Raw genomic sequence first — 16,615 nt, forward strand, 5'->3', positions numbered from 1 at the left:
AAGGTGCAAATGAAGCTACATATCTCAGCCATAGTGTCATAACATCATGTCAATGCTCATATATACAATTCCCAACTAGCACGATGAACAGTAGATTACCCCCTCCAGATCCGAACAATGACCAGCTTCTCCCAACCAGCCTGCATCCCACTCGAACCCGCGATTTCCGCCCGCCACCCACCTCTCCAGCCGTGTATGCGATCCATGACCTCCTCAGGCCGGTTCTGCTTGCAGAGCAATACATACGCAACGCCGCGGCTTGGCTCCAGCACCTCAGGAATAGCATCCAGCAAGCGATTCGTAGTTTCCATGCCATCAACACCACCCGCATAAGTCAGGGAGAGGAAGAACGAGTCACTCTCGAACTTCGCAGAGCGGGACGTTGACTCCGTCGCCGCAGACTGGTTCTCCTCTGCAGATGGTAAGCGCGGAAGATCGTCTGTTGGCACATAGGGCGGGTTGAAGAGCAGGACATCGACGCAGCCCGGCCGGAGCGGGCTGCACAAGTCAGCCGTCAGCGATGAGATGTGCGGAGTCCGTGATTTGGAAGCGCCGGAATCGGAATCGGATTCGGATTGCCCCGTGGATGATTGCTGGCGCTGCGCCTCTTGCACGGCGGTCACTACCGTCTCGCGCGTGGCGAGGCATGCATTGCGGTTGACGTCTGTCCCCAGAGTGAGCACGTCGCGCCGGCCGAAAATCTCGTGCGCGTGTGCGGCGACGAAGCCGAGTACGACGCCGGAGCCTGTGCCCACCTCGACGACTAAAGGCGTGGGTTTGGTGGTAACGGGTGATGGGTCATGTTGGAATCGTTCATGGAGCCATTTTGATTCCGAGGCGGAAGAGAGTGTGTCTAGGAAGAGATAGGAGTCTTCCGATGGCTCGTAAATGGTGTCGAATGAGACATGTGATGTGTCGGGGGTGGGCAGCATCTTTGATTGTGGTTGTCAATGTAAGTTGATGTTGGCGGATGCGCACCCGGAGTCAAAATATATGTCGGAAGTGTTTCGCAACTTGGCGCAATCCAATGCAATTTTCTATAGCAATAGCCCATATATAATCATTTCCAGCGGTAATATTTCGTTCTTCAGTATCGTCTCAAAGCCAAGAGTTTTTCCTTTAAATAAAAAGAAAAATGAGAAGAAAAATGCGCTTCTCTCCGCCTTCTTCCCGAGGTAAATCCAATTATGTCATGAGCAACTTCACACCCCCCCAAACACCTTCTCCTCCACAATAATGCGCCTCGCCCACCGCCTACTAATGGCCGCGCCGGCCTCAATCGGCTCCAAGGCCAGTCTCAGCGATGCCCTCGCCCTCCTCCCGCCGCTCCAGCTATACCGGCGCGTCCTGCGCGTGCACCGCAAACTCGACCCGGAAATGCGCGTGCTGGGCGACTCCTACGTGAAGGCCGAGTTCCGCGCGCACCGGAGTGTGGAGAACCCGTTGCATATTGTATGTGCCTCTTGTTCTTTGTGTGGTCTAGAGAATTGGGGATGGAAGACAGTGGAAGGAAAAGCCTGTGACTGACTGATGGATGGCGACAGATCGGCTTCTTGACCGAGTGGCAGCTCTACGCGCAGAAATTGGAGGGAGATAATTGGGCAGGGGAGAAGCTGGATAAGTCTAAGCTGGATAAAATGAGTGGTATGATTCCTGTTTCTTGGACTCCTATGAACGGGGTAGCTGACGGAGTGGGCGACGTGCAGACCAGCAGCTGGGACAGCTATACGAACTCTTGGAAGCGATTCGGAATAAAGACGGAGAGAATAAATGAGCTGTGTGTTGGCAGATGAAGGGCTTCTGTTCCCTTTAAGTCAGTCGAGGTCTGTGCAAGTTCCTCATTTTCACGGATATAGACCTTTGAACTGTCGGGCCGACAACAAGCCGTGACTCGTTTCCTTGAACTGGTCTTCTAGGAGGACCTGGGACCTGGGACCAGGTATTTTCTTTCTATGAGAGATGCCGGCATCTCTTATGTCTGTATCATTACTGTATATATACGTCATGAAACATCTCTGGTGGCTTTCAAGACATCTTTATTTACTCAGATGTAGGCCATGTGGGTTTGTTTGAGAACCAGTGGCATGTCTATAAAATTTGCACAAACCTAGCCTGGCCTTCATTTTGAGATATTTAGGGTTATGATCGCTGGAGTAGTGGAGGTTGAGTCCAGCTTGGGGTGCTGTACTCCTGCAACCCAAGTCAGCGAGATTGTAGAGTTCTCTTGCACACAACAGAGCATTGGTTCTATTTAATCCCAGGCATTGAAACAGATCTATATATGGTTATCACGCCCTGCCGATGACAGGCTTACTCATCCGCCTCAACTGCCGGTTAAGTTCACTATTAACTAACTATATCATCCCGCGCATAGCTATCAATTGACTCTTCCCACCTTTTCTCCCTCCTCAATCCCTCACTCAATCCCAGCAACACCCACCCAGCTCCTCCGCCACTGCCACCGTATATCCCACCCCCAAATATAAAAACCCCCATCATCCCCGCAAAATGCCCGCGCTCCTCGAAGACCCCTCCACGCGCAACGCCCCACCACCAGCGCACACCAACGCCGCAAACACACTCCTCCCACGACACCTAACGCTCCCCAAACACCCCTCCACAAAAGTAACCCTCTACCCACTCGCCAATGGCCCCTCCAGCGTCCCGCGCGATCTCATCCGCTTCCTGCACGCGGAGTTCAACGCCGAGATCGTGCGCGGCAACACGTATCCGATGGAGCAGGCTATGGAGCTGGAGCAGTTTGCGGAGTATTGGTTTGGGACGTTTGCGGTTGTTGCGGTGTTGGACGATGAAAATGAGAGTCATGGGTTGAGAGAGGGAAGGGAGTGGGAGAGTGTTTGCTTGGGGACTTTCTATGTGAAGCCGAATTATCCAGGTGAGTTATTTTCTCCCTTTTGCATATATGATATAGATATACTAACTATGTATCTCTAGGCCGCTGCTCCCATATCTGCAACGCAGGCTTCATAACCACAACCGCCGCACGCGGCAAAGGCGTCGGGCAGGCAATGGGGGAGGCGTATCTGGAGTATGCGCCGAAGCTGGTTCGTCCTGTCCTGTCTCTTCTTCAGCCCCCTCCACACTTCAAATCTATGAATCTACCCATCTGCCAATCTACCAACTCGAATATATCTAACAGAACAACCCAGGGATACAAATACTCTGTCTTCAACCTCGTATTCGCGAACAACCCGGCCTCGATTCGGATCTGGGAGAAGCTGGGCTTCGGCGTGATCGGGCGTGTGCCCAGGGCGGCGCGATTGGCGAATAGTGAGGAGCTAGTGGATGCGCTGATTTTTGGAAGGGATTTAGGGGTGTAGTTCATGATTGGAATTGAATGGACTAGGGAGGATATGCACAGGTTTGTATGTACATAGGGATGAATGAGCTGATGGAAGACCTGTAATAGAAGAATATAATATCCAAAATCTAGTTAGTATCTATCGTCAGTGCTGTTTGTAAGTCTAACATGGAAATAAAATATTTACATCAATAGAAGAAATGAACAGGAGGATAAAACTGATAGTGACGCTAAAAGACCAGAGAGACCGTATCATATGTACAAATGGGGGAATCTTGCAAAGCCCAACCAGCCGTCAACCCATCCATGCATCCTTGATCAAGATCCATCCTTTCATGTCGTTTATTAACGAAATCGGACGCGAAAATGACAATGAGAGTCAATCAAAAGAATGAGATAAGACAAGATTGAAAAGATAAGAAAGTGAGTAAAATGATGTTATGCCCTGAACGGTGGTCGTGAGTCCAGCCTCGACTGCGCGGCAGTGCGCCCCTTCTCCTTCTCTTGTTGTCGGGATTTCGGCAGAGGCAGGAGACTAGTTCGTCGGTTGGCCGAGTGCCCGAGGGACGTCCCAGGCCGGTTAGATTTGCTGGGTGTCTCGCTTGGGTCTTGGTTTTGCGAGACACTGCGGCTGAAGGATGAACCCAACCCGCCGAAGCTTTGGCGGCTGCGAGGGGTGTTGAATAGGCCCGACGGCCGACGGAGTCGGCTGTATGGTGGAGGGTCAAGGATAGAGGAATGACCGGGAGGAGCATGGGGAGAGACGTCCAGCATAGGAGCAGGGCTGCGGGAGCCCTGGCGGGTCGAGACGCGGCTGATTGAACGGCTGTGCCCGGGTGCAGGCGAGGCGGAGATGTCGCGGCGGAAGGGGTTGGGGAGTGGGATGGTGGATGATGGGCGAGAGATGTGCGCTGGGGCAGAGGATTTGCGGTAAGCGGATGGAGTGGTTGCCGGCTTGTAACTGTATCCCGTGTTCAGGTCATTCGTATTCGTGCTGTTGTTCCAGCGTGGCCGGTTGTTCAGCGGCGACGGTGCCGACGGACGAGAGGACTTGCGAGCGGCGGGTGTCGGGGTGTATGACCCTCTTGCATTCGATGGAGTTGGGGATCCAGCTCCGCTCCGTTGAGGGATGGATGACTTGCGGCCAGTCAATGTGGATGATGTCCCCTGGGGCAGTCCCGAGTAGCGTCGGACTTTTGATGAGATTGACAAGCGCCCTGTCGAGCTACCCACTGAGCTCTCGCGGCGGCTTGAGCTACCATGTGGGGTGGAGACGCCCTTGTGTCCATTGCCGGCGAGTATCACTGACGATGCAGGCGAGCTTCCCGGGGTCTCGATGGTGCTGCCCATGACCGGGCTATCCATTGTGATAATGCTGGAGATGGAGTCACGCAGCTGCTGGCCCTTGACGATCTGCACGTCCTCTAATGACGTATCCATCACCCGGACGCTTGCCTTCAGCGCATCTGTCCGCGATGTCATATCTGAGAGTAGACGCAAGATCTCACCATTGACGGTCAGGCGGTCTTTCACACCCTTTTGTATGATCCCAATCACCCGCTCGATGGCCGGTACGTAGTGCTGTTTCTTCGCCTCGTAGTTCTCCATGCGCTTGGTCAACGTTGATGGACTGTGCAGTTGGAGACCGGTCTCTATGCCTTCTTGCAATTTGCCAATGCTGCGCTCGACAGAATCAAACATCTTCTGTGCCTGGCTGCCGGCATTGCGAAATACCAAGATCCACTTGTCCTCGCCCAGCTCTTTCCGCAGAGACTCTGCATCCGTCTCAAGCACTTTATAGCTCTTCTCCAAGTGGCTTCGTCGGTCCTCCAGCTCTTCACACGCGCTTGGGAAGGTCGAATCGGCACGGGACTGGAACATGGACAGTCGCATAGGCAAAAAGTCCAACGACGCCCGAAGAGGCTGCATGCGTGCAAAGATGGCCATGAGGTTGGAGTGGCTGGAGTCATCCTGCGGGGTTTTGATGATGGGTGTGCCGGATGCTGCGGCCAGGATGGGACCGATACTCAGCCGGTTGCTCAAAGGTGAGCGCCCCTTTACCGGGGACTCTTCGACAATGGTTTCGAGCTCGTTGATGTCCAGACCTCCGTTCGATTCCGCCGGATCGTTCAACGTCTCGTGTCGCTTCTCCTCCATCTCGAAGATCAGCCCGCTGAGGTTCTCGATTTCCATGCCCACATCGCCCAACACGTTCGACCAGAGTTCTTCCCACTCCATTGCCAATTCCACCTGATCCTTGACGCCCTGGAGCTTGTCTTTGATTTGTGACCAGTTCTGTAGGATACTTTCCATCTGCCCAACAATCGCCTGCAAGTTTTCTGAATCGACGGTGGCAATGTCTTCTCGGAGCTGCACATTCTCAATCGCCGCCACGTAGACGTTGACCAGGGATTCGAATCGAGTGACGGCTTTGTCGACGGTTTCCAGTCCCTCGCGGCCACCGGCAGCCGCCCACTCCACATCGTCCTCGGCGTCCAAGCCACTGAGCACATCGGATGCCTTCTTAATCCAGATCGTGATCTGCTCCGCCGCTCCATTTAGGCCCCGCACGGCAGCCAAAGCCGTGGATATACTGGCAATGTTCGCCTCGAGCGAAGATGGTTGCGGGAGCGGGATGGACGTCAGTTGGGAGAGCTGGTTGCTGAACGAGGCGCGGGAAAAAGAGTATATGGATTCGGTGCGCTGTAGGCCTCGCGGGTTGAATTGAGAAGAGGAAGAGAGGGAATAGGTTCGGGGAGAGTCTTTCGGCGGGGGTATAGGGGCGGCGTCCTCTTCTTTGCGCGCCGTGTCTTCGACATATTTCTCAAAGTCTGTCTTATCTTGGCCGGTTCCACTGGACCGGGGTTCTGCTGTGTCTGGGTCAGCGCACAGCTGCGCCGGAGCTGGCTCTGCAACAGACATGAAGGAGGAAGAAGGGGATCGGTCGGGACACTCCGTGTGAGCGGTCGTCGGGTCTGACAATGCAGAGCCGTCCACAGCCGCGTCGGTGTGCTTGAGCCCCGGCGCGAGATCGTAGCGGGAGAGGTCGTGTTGTTGAGAAGTCGTCGACGCGTTTTGGATCTGTTCGGGCGACGTCGACGTGAGCGTCAAGCCAGCCCAGGCCTGGCCTCTCCTCTCGACCCTGATCGACAGGTCCTGGTGGAGACTGTCCAACTCCTTCAGATGAGCCTGGGGGATGCGGCCGACCGCGCTGGCGTGGCGGGAAGCAGATGCCTTGTTGCCGCCGTCCAGCAGCTTCACCCGGGCGGCGAGCGCGGGGGACAGGCGACGGAGGATCGATGGACGAAGCAGGGACTTGTCTTCTTCGGACGCGACGTCGTCTTCGCGGGAGGTGGTGGTGGTGCTGCTGCCCAGACTCCACAGGGATGATTTGGATTTTAGGCGACGGAGAGGGCCTTGCTCATTTGGGGCGACGGGGGAGGGCGAGGCGGGAAACGCGTGGGAAGGATGCGTGTCGGTCGCAGAGGAGGGCCCGTCGTCGGCGTGCATGGATGTCGGAGGGGAAGGTGAAAGGGAAAAGGGACGAAAGGATCAGGAAGGGATGGACAAGGAATGTTTCGGGTCGGTAAGGTGGCCCCTTCTGACGGTCGGACTGGGTTACATGGAAGGTTGAGAGAAACAAAGAGAGCGAGAGAGAGAGAAGGAAGAAGAGGGAAATATTAAAGAAGAATCCGTTCAAGACAGAAGGAAAGACAATAGTAGCAATCCTGTGGATGAGAGCCAGCAGCGCAAGGAGTCCGTTAGTGACTGCATAGTTCAGGGAGGTCCTAATTTAGTTACCGTACGGCCCAACGTGTCAGGCTCGGCAGGGAAGATCGGCCGCCGATCTATGATCATTTCGGAGGGGCATTTAGAGATACATGGTATCGGTCTACTATTGATCATCGGAGTCAGTGAAGTATACAGATGATGAGGATGATGATGAGGATAGCTAGTTCCATGGTAATTATGGGTAGTGTTTCCATGGGAATAATCCGGTAAACAATAGCTATACATGTATGCAGCAGATTCCCAACACAACCAAAACAAGAAACAACGGAGAACACAATGTATGTACAAACAGGGGGTATACAAAGACCAATGCAAAACAACCACCACGTTATGAATTAAATCAGGCCCGCGCTGGGCGGCCGACCGGGGTTAGCTGCTTGCCAGTCGCGCACCAGTTCCTCGCGCACCGTCCGACACCACGACAGCAGCGCCGCATCAAACTGTTTCCACGACTGCACGCTGCTGCCCTGCACCACCCCCATCACGTCCATCTCCAGCCGCAGCTCCCACCGCAGCTCTGCGGCTTTCACCCAGAACCGCAGATTCTCTGCCTGCCGATACGGCTTGGCGATATCGTGGTGGAAGGCCTTGATCTCGCCGAATGGGCGTTTGGACTTTTGTACAGCGAGATTGTGCGTCTGCACGAGAGCCCGGCCGTCCCGGATATGGGCTAGGAATGGCGGAGGAAGAGGCTTCGAGTCATCGTCAGGCTGGTCGTCGTCGACGGGGGTCCATTTCGGCAGGGACTCGCCGCCAGGCATGATGCTGCGCAGGAAGGACTCCTCGCGTGCACGCTCGCGTCCGGTCCAGTCGCCGCTGGCCCAGTCCCAGTTTTGACGCTCCTGGGTCTCGAGGTCTTCGAGCGCCTTCTCGCGGGCTAGCATCGCCCGGACACCGGAGATCCACTGGGTAATGGTAGTGCGCTCCTCGTCGCGGAGGCCATTGACAAAGGAGCGCGAGGCCCATTTCTTGAGCACGTCCAGCACATGGAAGAGGTCCTTGCGGATCTCACGCTCGCTCTTGATCGACGCCAGACGGTCCGGCCGTTCGTGGGCTGTGTAGTAGATCTTGGCGGCCCGGATGGCCATCGTCACGTCGTCGAGGATGAACATCCCCAGCGCCTCTTCCTTGGTCGACGGAGTCGGGGCCTCGGTCTGCTCGTCGTCCTGCAGCACCTCGGGGATATCACCGGGTGACAAGCTGGCGCGAGTGGGTTCCCACGGGAGCTCGAGACCGTCTTGAATCGCCTTGATGCTGCGCTCTGCCTTGGCCAGCGCGGCAGAGAGATCCCTGCGGAGGGACAGCTGATCTGGTGGGGGCGGGATATGGTGGGTTTTGATGCTGTACGTGCTCACGGTAGGCGGGAGCATGACCTCGGCGTCCTCGTCCTCGTTGTCGAAAGCGGCGTCCTGCTCTGCAGGGTCTGCCATCTCCGAGGGACTGGCGGTTAGATCGTTGTCGATATGCCGTTCATTCGGGGTGACGAGCAATCGAGGCAGGTTTTCCCGGTTCTTATTCTTCTTTTCGAATTCCTTGCCGCGCCCAGTCTTGCCATCCAGCAGACCCGTGCGAGAAAAATAATACTGCAGATGGGCGATACTCCCCAGACTCATGACACTGTCTCGATTGCGAGCCGAGTCCGCAAAGTCGGCGCCCACGGCGCGGATGTACCCATGGCGGCGTGAGGAGGTGGACACGGACGATCTGGCATCGGCGGAGGTGGCGGAGGAGGTCGAGCGCGAGGAGACAGAGGAGAAGGTGCGATCTGGCGAGGAAGCGGAGGAGATGGCGGGCGTAGCCGGGATGTCAGGCGAGGGCGACGAGGCCCGGACGGGAGGTGGGAGTGCGTCGGCCAGCACGGTGGGCTCGGCCATGCTGCAGCGATTGTTGGTTCGGACACTGGAATGTTTGAATGTGTGTCGGGGTGGACGTGGGGGATGTCTGGGGAAAGAATGGATCAGATGGAACAAGTGGTCACAGGCGAGTCCGGCCCTCGGTCGCACGGCCAACGGAATTAAGTAGGATGAAAGAAACGATTCGATGCACGATCGCCGGGCGAGACGCTGCTTTGGGCTAAATAGGGGGTTGCCGAACGGGGCTAAAGGGGCGGGTCGCGGTCGATGCGCGTCAGGGTGATGGAGGTGTTCTTAGGAGTAGTATTTGGTGTTTTCAGACCCCAGATGGTGGCCACAGAGGCTTTGGTCAGGGTGAGGATCAGGACTGGGGCAGTACAGACGGTAGATGTACATCTAGAGAGACTGGAGTTGTCTGTTGCTGAATTGCCTGTCCGGGCTTAGCGTGCCCGCGTCCCTTGCTTTTGAGCCCTAACTGATGGATGGACTATACTGTACAACAACGACAACAACGACAACAACGACAACAACAATAACAACAACAACAAAGGAGAGGAGACTCAATCATGACAGGACTTTTCATCATCATAGCACTTCTTTCCGCTCCCACCCCGTTGACTTCAAATTCTCAATTCCCTTAGTCGGATGCTGTTTAGTCGGATCGTGATACTCCGCCTGGTAAGGGTTCGGGTCGACCGCCTGGTCCAGGTTTCCAAGCGTATGGTTGACCTCGCGGTGCTTCGCCTCGTCCGCCCGGATGTACATGAGCAGGTCGCGCATCTTGCGCTGGTGCTCCGGCATCTCCCAGTACTTGACCGCGATCGCAGGGGCCTCCAGCTCGCTCCATTCCGGCAGCTTGCCCGCCTCGAGTTCCTGGATCGCGCGCGTGTAGGTGAGCACAGCTTCCTCTTCCAAATACCCCACGAATCGGTGGCAGATCCGCGGCGAGATGAGGTAGGAGACGAAGAAGCCGTTGAAGAAGACGCCCTGTGCGCCGAGCACCATGAGGCGCATGAACCAGCCGGGCTCGGCGATCTTGAGGAAAGTGAGGAGGTGCATGCGCTCGTTAAATGCTTCTTCGAGTAAGGTTTCGATCCTGTAGCAACACCGTCAGTCAATCAATCTGGTGGCGTTGGCTTTGTAGGCCCGTGTGGCACGTACCATCCGTTGTCTCTCTTCATCCGCCGCAGACTCCGCAGGTGTCGCAGCATGCCGCCCACCATACCCGGAACACCAGCAACGCTCTCCAAGAAGATAAACCGCGCCAGCCACTTCTTCTCCGTCATCTTAAAACGGGCCGGGGTCTCTTGGCCGGGCTCTGGGTGTTTGTATCCCGTCATCAGATCCATGCCCCAGCGGAAGAAGCGCACCGCACCCAGAGCAGTCCAGTCAGACCAATTGGATGCTTCTCGATGAGCAACCTGGATATTCCGCATCTGAGCCTCAGTGTATCTAAGACGGATTTAGTATCTTTGAGCCGATAGAAACAATGCAATCACACGTACACTGGATGAGTCCACAAACTGGTTACTCCCTTGACCGTGGGCGATTCTGGGGGTGGGAAGTAGTCCTTGATGTGGTGTTGCGGCGTGGAAGAGATGTGGCGTTTGGAGGGGGCGGCCAATGGCGCAGAGCGTCTGCTTGTGTGGTGGCATGGGCTGTTGAAGGCCATCACGGCGACACCGGAGTAGGTGCGCACGGCGAGATGGAGGTAGGCGCGTGGTGCTGCAGCCCGCAAGGGCGCAGTGGCCGACAGTGTATTCATGGTGGTGTAAAAATGGTAGTGGTAGTGGTAGTAGTTTGACAGACAGAGGATTATGCTCAATCCGCGTCACTGGGTTTTATATGTCCGGCATGACGAAAAATCCTCCTGTGCCTGAGCCTGTTGATCCGTGGCATGCCCGTGGTTGGCTCAAGTCCGTACATACTTCGCTCAGGAACATACGTACTAGCCCTTACCCGCAGCGCACTGACGATCGCCGACCGACCCACCCATCAACGGCGCATCTGGCACTTGGCCAGGCCAGACACCGACTCATTCAATGCCATCGAAGAAGAATCAAATTCTTACCCCTTCCCATTATCTCTGCATCACGCGTGTTCGTCTTCATTCAGGTTGAGTCTGTCACCAGAATACACCTACTCTGAGCAGGTGACCATCGGGAGGAATCGGGCTGACTCATCCTCCCCAGCCCTGGTGGCCCCGTTTACGAGGATTTTACGAGCCCGACTAAATGTGGTCGCCGATTGATCGGGATGCCTGACGTCCTTCTGTCTCGGGCTCTTGCTCGCCGAAGGAAGAGATCGGGATGATACGGTGGTCCCGGTTCTCACCGACTGAGATCGATCTTTATAGTTGACAGGCGTGCTGATTCCATGGATCCTGGCAAGCAATTTGATATATCGCCGCCGAGCCTCCTGCGAATGCATCCCGAGCACTGTCATATTGAACTTGCATTTTCGTGCATGTATAATGTTGGAAGGGAATCTCATAGTGTGGACAATCAACGCATTCAGCTAGGAGGAAACAGAGCAGCAGAATCAAAGAGGAATGGGCTCTCCTACTAAAAAGACAACGGGCTGAGGCCGAGGGTTCTTGGCTTACCCTAGTCGAGCCACCTAAGGCGAGATGCGTTCATCAGAAAATTTAGCAATGGACAAGACGTCCACATCTCTCATTGATGGCCAGATTACACAATGAATCATTTTATCGACTCTTCTTCCACAGAAAAGCAGATGAGATACCCCCCAGTGCAGCAACACCAGCCAGGACTTCCCAAACCATGCGGAATGCCACCGCCGTGGCCGCCTTGATAGTCTCTCTCTGACCATCATCCATCTGCACATCATTCATCAAGATGAGATATCCATGCGCCGTGTTAATGAGATTCCGTTGCAAGCCAATCCTATCCAGCTCCGCGCCCAGGAAATTCAAAAACACAACGCCCCCGACTGGCACAGCGGCAGCCATGCCCCAACCCCTGGTAAGCAGCGAGATTGTCGCCGGCTTCGTCGGCCAAGAAGCAGCTTCGTCCTTGGGTGCATTCCAGATGCGAATGTTATAGCTCGCGAGAAGGAGTCCGTGGCCTAGCCCCGCGGAGAAGAATAAAAACACCCAGCCTACCGTCGGTGTGGTGCTGTTGAGCAGGATCGCGCAGCCCGCTGCAAGTAGGGTGAGCATCCAGCCACTGGAGATGATCCAGTGCAAATACCGCATCTCGTGAGCGAGGACTATGCCCACTACCGCGGCGGGTGCCATTGCCAGGCCGGTGATGGCTAACAGAGTGATGCCAGAGACGGTGGGAGTGAGATACTTCGTTGACATGAAATACAACGCGAAGAATTGCAGCTGGCAGAAGACCTGGGCGGGCATCAGATTGACTGGCACAGACGCAAATCAAAATTTCGAGGCAGACATACCAAAAAGCCATGCAGGAAGCATCCTACATATGTCATGACCACCGCACAAGACCGGAACACTCGCCTACAGAACAGTGGGTGCAACGCCCAGAAGGACTCATAAAACGCCAGCGCCACGAACGAAGCAACGCCCACAGCAATCGGTGCGAGAATCTCCCACCGAAGCCAGCGGAAGTAGACACCTCCCCAGCTAAGCCCGAGGAGAATTCCACCGGGCCCCATAAGAACCATAGTGGCGCCGGACCAATCGAGGATACGCAGTTTCCGAAGCGGGATATTCTTCGAGAACCGTAGATCCACGGCGAAGGGGATAGCGAGCATGCCCAGCGCACAGAAAATAAAATTGAAATAAAACGCCCAGGTCCAATGCGCGTTGTCGACAAACAAGCCGCCGATAATCGGGCCCAGAATGGAGCCCAGCATGCGAGTTAACAGGATGTAGCTCGAGTAGCGGGCCTGAATGGGCTCGGGCGATGACTCGGCCATCATCACGAAACACAAGCTCGTCGACCCGCCTGTACCGAATCCTTGCACGAGCCGGCCGATGATCAGCTCTGGCAGAGTCATCGACCCGCTGCAGATGCCTGTGCCAATGGTTGCGAACACGAGGGCGACGATCCAGAGGGGTCCATGGCTGAATACCTCGCACAGCATCGGGAAGAAAAGCTGGCTGGCGGCGTTGAGGGCGAGATAGGCTGTATTGACCCAGAGCGTTGTGACTAGGGGAACTTGAAACGTATTTGCCAGATGCTATTGTTTGCAATCAACCTAGTCAGCTATTTCTTCCTAAGCAGTTGAAAATACTTATCATATCACGTACCGGCAAGACAGGAATCATAACCGTCGCGTCAAACGCATCCATCATTGCCAGAATAATAATGCAAATGAACACCAGCCGGTCCCGGATCCCGGGCTGCCATCTTCGATCATCGGGCGCTTGTTCGCTCTCGAAAAGCTGGATGGTGCTCCCTAGCGCAGGATGTGGTTTGGTTTCCTCATCGTCGACGCTGTGCACGCTCGCGCGCGCATCGAAGTTGACTTTGGTGTCGTGGTCGATGAAGTCTCTGGAGATGATGCGATGCCCCATTTGACGAGGCGGGTGCTATCTGCCCCCTTTTTCCAATTGGTGTCTAGATATAGGGGTTCACGCTGCGTGGTGTTGACCTGAAGCTTCGTATATAGGTCTGGGGCTGGTTGTGCCGGGCAAAGCAGAGTTGAATTGGATATTAATCCGCGAAGCAGCAACGACATAACCAGATAACACAATTTTTTGCTGAAAAATGTAGTACTTTTGACAGCCCACACATTCAAGAAAGGGAGGGATGGAAGGACTGGTCGGATGATCATGAAACCGTTGGATTCCACAGGTCAAGGGGTATCCAGATCCCGATCACATATCTCCACAGCTAACCGCCCTCCTTCAACAGATGAGAGAAGCACGTCAATTCCATTCTGGGGATTATAGTGAACAGATCATTGAGCGTTGCGTTTTTGTTGGAGAGAACATGTCTGGCTCACATTCCAGTCTCCCTTCCTGGATCCGTGGTGGCATTCCGCACATCATGCAAAGAATTTACTGTTCGTATCTTCCCAATGATGGGTTGACTCAATGAAACAGTAGCCAGGGATTAAGGTTAAAAGCATTTCGTCATACACATCAGGGAGAGAATAATGGGTTGAGGTGCTAGAGGTGTTGAGTTGTAGGCCATCCCATGACCCGAATAACCCAAGCCCTTGTGGAACAGTCGCAACCAGGAAAGTAGGCCGTCTTTCATCCATTAGTTCCTCTGTCATAGCACATAGGTTTCAAGTCTATTTTGATTCGTCGACTGGCCCTGGTCAAGAATACGTCGGTATAATTTCGCTCCTGTCAAACTACTCATCAGTCCCATTTCCTGAGTAATTGTTTAACTATCCGAGAACGACCAAAAACAGCGTTCTATATATATATCAACCATCCAACCCATCCAACACCGTAGCCGACGGCGCGAAGAAAACAGTCCCAGTCAACGGCTTCGAAAAGTCTAACAACCGATCATGCAAGCCGGGCGGATGCCCTACAAACATCCGCTCGAGCATCTTCTCAATCACCCACAGCCGGTTGGTATACCCAATGAAGTAAGTCCCGAACTCCCCACTCGCCGGCGATCCAAAGGGCATGTTGTCGCGGACAATATCATGCTCGTCGCCGTTTTCATCCTCAATCGTACTCAGCGTCTTATGCGAGGCCTGATGCCCGTCCTTGGCATCGTCGAGTTCAATGTTATCGGGCTTGGTCCGTCCGATGATCTGCTCTTGTTGTTCTGCCGGGAGGGATTTCCAACCAGCCAGGTCGTGGACGTATTTCTGTACCACGACGTAGCTGCCCCTCTGGGCATTTGGGTCGTCTTCGCTCGCGACAAGGACAGAGAGCGGCACGTCCGGGCCGACGGGGTTCGCGGTGCCGTCGACAAAGCCTAGGAGGTCGCGGGCGTCGAAGTAGCGGAAGCCAACGGTTCCGTCGACGAGCTGCACGGAGTCACCGAGGCGGTCCATGAGCTGGCGCTCGAACTCGAAGCAGAGATCGCGGCGCTCGGAACGGATGTGGAAGAGGAGGTCGCCGGGGGTGGCGACAGCGGTGTGTTTGGCGCCCTTGACTTCGCGGAAGGGGTGGAGTTCTTTGGGCCGCGGAAGGTTGTTGGTGAGTTCGTCCCAGATGGAGCTGCCGATGCCTACGGTGCAGTTGAAGTTGGCGGCGGCATCTCGGAAGGCGACATTTTTGGCTAGGCTGGAGACGCTGGCGAGGGTTGAGCGGATGGTTGGGATGGCTGAGGGGTTTGTGACGGATAGGACCAGGAAGGTTGCTGATCGGGTCAGGGGGGCCGTGACGGGTTGGGCGCTGGCGGTGGTTAAGCTGCTCATTGCTCGTTTGGACAGTTTGAGGGGCAGTTCTTGGATGGATCTCTTGAGATGAGGACGGATTGTGGCTGTGAGTTTCGATACGTCGCGGAGCCGTGTATCCAGATATGCGGAGGCGAATCGCTTTGGCGGTGCTGCTCTACGTTTGAGGAATGGAGAACGAGAATACGAATTGGGAATGAAGCTGTAGACGAGATTTCGGGGTCTGTTCATGGTTGTCTAGACCCCGCACGGTCGAGAGGGGCAACTTCTGTCTCGAAGGTTGACATCGTCAGCTCCGAGCTGAAGTGGATCCCGAGCGGGCGGGTCTCCGGGATCGGCATGCTGTCGACCATTCCCGATACGTCTTCTGATTGGCCGATTAGTACTACCAGATTCAGACGGCTCGAGTTTCGATCCCCGCAGTTCCATTTGCACGAGGAAGTATATGGCGAGGTATAAAGTAGATGACGAGTGCTCAGCATCAGCGAGCCAAGTAACATCTGATATCCAGAGCCCAAGACCAGATACCGAATTTCCATCGAACTTAGTCAACATGCCTCAAGGTTCGTGACTCTTGTCCATTCCATCTTTTATCTCCAAATGTTAACCAGAGGCTCGATGGCAGACACTCAGCAGCCTACCGAGCACAAGGAGTCTTTCGTCGAGAAGATCTTCGACCACCACAAGCATGGAAACGAGGGTCACGCTGCCAAGGACGAGCCTCAGGGCGGCGAGGGCAGACTGCGTTCCGATCTGGAAAAGGACAAGGCAGGCTTGAAGCAATATCTCAAGGAGGATGAGCAGCTCGAAGAAGAGGGTCAGACCTATGGAGGCTTGATGTAGTTCTCTTGCCTTCACTCAGCGCTGTTTCTTTTCTTATGATGATGTCCCCACGAACGACCAGGAGAGCTTACTAGGGGATTCTGCTACCACTGGGGTCCGTTCATTATTTCTTGACGTAATAACATAATAAAAGTAAATGCAAAGCTTCATGCCTGCATGCGCTAATGTCCGTGCATGGACGACAAAAGCGAATCCGGCGTCCATCCGTCATCTATGGATAGCGTGCTGTTGCTGTCCCCGAGGCAGTAGAGCAAATTAAGAAGACACTTTTCGACTCCCTGGCGCGCTTCCGAGCTCAAGGTGCCAAGAACCTGCACCAGGTCCATAACATAACTCACCTTGAATTCTCCTTCCTCAAAGAGCCTTGTCAGGCTCTCATATAAGATAGAGCGCAAGTTGTGAACTGAATGCCCCCACATATGTTGAGAATTCTTTAAGAAAATCTCCAATTCATCCAGGGGGTTCGGTCCAGGGGGTGTCATCGAATCTCCATCGGGCAGGACGG

At 54.9% G+C, this 16,615-nt stretch overlaps 9 protein-coding genes across 9 annotated transcripts; 3 read left to right on the top strand and 6 right to left on the bottom strand.

The window, feature by feature from the left end:
- Positions 1-95: 95 nt before the first annotated feature.
- Positions 96-932, bottom strand: PFLUO_LOCUS4748 (S-adenosylmethionine-dependent methyltransferase; the record flags this gene model as incomplete). The annotated part of the gene is made up of 1 exon (XM_073782130.1): positions 96-932. One exon carries the CDS (start codon positions 930-932, stop codon positions 96-98), a length of 837 nt encoding a protein of 278 aa, XP_073638816.1.
- Positions 933-1,260: 328 nt separating this feature from the next.
- On the top strand, positions 1,261-1,774 carry PFLUO_LOCUS4749 (uncharacterized protein; the record flags this gene model as incomplete). Its single annotated transcript, XM_073782131.1, has 3 exons — positions 1,261-1,452; positions 1,545-1,644; positions 1,707-1,774. The coding sequence occupies 3 exons, from the start codon at positions 1,261-1,263 to the stop codon at positions 1,772-1,774; spliced, it is 360 nt and encodes a 119-aa protein (XP_073638817.1).
- A 734-nt stretch (positions 1,775-2,508) lies between these two features.
- Positions 2,509-3,341, top strand: PFLUO_LOCUS4750 (uncharacterized protein; the record flags this gene model as incomplete). The annotated part of the gene is made up of 3 exons (XM_073782132.1): positions 2,509-2,896; positions 2,956-3,065; positions 3,171-3,341. 3 exons carry the CDS (start codon positions 2,509-2,511, stop codon positions 3,339-3,341), a joined length of 669 nt encoding a protein of 222 aa, XP_073638818.1.
- Positions 3,342-3,760: 419 nt separating this feature from the next.
- PFLUO_LOCUS4751 (uncharacterized protein) lies at positions 3,761-6,832 on the bottom strand (the record flags this gene model as incomplete). Its single annotated transcript, XM_073782134.1, has 1 exon — positions 3,761-6,832. One exon carries the CDS (start codon positions 6,830-6,832, stop codon positions 3,761-3,763), a length of 3,072 nt encoding a protein of 1,023 aa, XP_073638819.1.
- A 617-nt stretch (positions 6,833-7,449) lies between these two features.
- PFLUO_LOCUS4752 (uncharacterized protein) lies at positions 7,450-8,988 on the bottom strand (the record flags this gene model as incomplete). Its single annotated transcript, XM_073782135.1, has 1 exon — positions 7,450-8,988. The coding sequence occupies one exon, from the start codon at positions 8,986-8,988 to the stop codon at positions 7,450-7,452; it is 1,539 nt and encodes a 512-aa protein (XP_073638820.1).
- A 564-nt stretch (positions 8,989-9,552) lies between these two features.
- PFLUO_LOCUS4753 (inducible alternative oxidase 2) lies at positions 9,553-10,732 on the bottom strand (the record flags this gene model as incomplete). The annotated part of the gene is made up of 3 exons (XM_073782136.1): positions 9,553-10,063; positions 10,129-10,419; positions 10,473-10,732. 3 exons carry the CDS (start codon positions 10,730-10,732, stop codon positions 9,553-9,555), a joined length of 1,062 nt encoding a protein of 353 aa, XP_073638821.1.
- Positions 10,733-11,674: 942 nt separating this feature from the next.
- PFLUO_LOCUS4754 (uncharacterized protein) lies at positions 11,675-13,474 on the bottom strand (the record flags this gene model as incomplete). Its single annotated transcript, XM_073782137.1, has 3 exons — positions 11,675-12,348; positions 12,456-13,137; positions 13,208-13,474. 3 exons carry the CDS (start codon positions 13,472-13,474, stop codon positions 11,675-11,677), a joined length of 1,623 nt encoding a protein of 540 aa, XP_073638822.1.
- Positions 13,475-14,337: 863 nt separating this feature from the next.
- Positions 14,338-15,498, bottom strand: PFLUO_LOCUS4755 (uncharacterized protein; the record flags this gene model as incomplete). The annotated part of the gene is made up of 1 exon (XM_073782138.1): positions 14,338-15,498. One exon carries the CDS (start codon positions 15,496-15,498, stop codon positions 14,338-14,340), a length of 1,161 nt encoding a protein of 386 aa, XP_073638823.1.
- A 322-nt stretch (positions 15,499-15,820) lies between these two features.
- On the top strand, positions 15,821-16,110 carry PFLUO_LOCUS4756 (uncharacterized protein; the record flags this gene model as incomplete). Its single annotated transcript, XM_073782139.1, has 2 exons — positions 15,821-15,830; positions 15,893-16,110. The coding sequence occupies 2 exons, from the start codon at positions 15,821-15,823 to the stop codon at positions 16,108-16,110; spliced, it is 228 nt and encodes a 75-aa protein (XP_073638824.1).
- Positions 16,111-16,615: the final 505 nt, after the last annotated feature.

The sequence above is a fragment of the Penicillium psychrofluorescens genome (assembly GCF_964197705.1).
Source record: "Penicillium psychrofluorescens genome assembly, chromosome: 3".
In the NCBI taxonomy this organism is placed as follows: Eukaryota; Fungi; Ascomycota; class Eurotiomycetes; order Eurotiales; family Aspergillaceae; genus Penicillium; species Penicillium psychrofluorescens.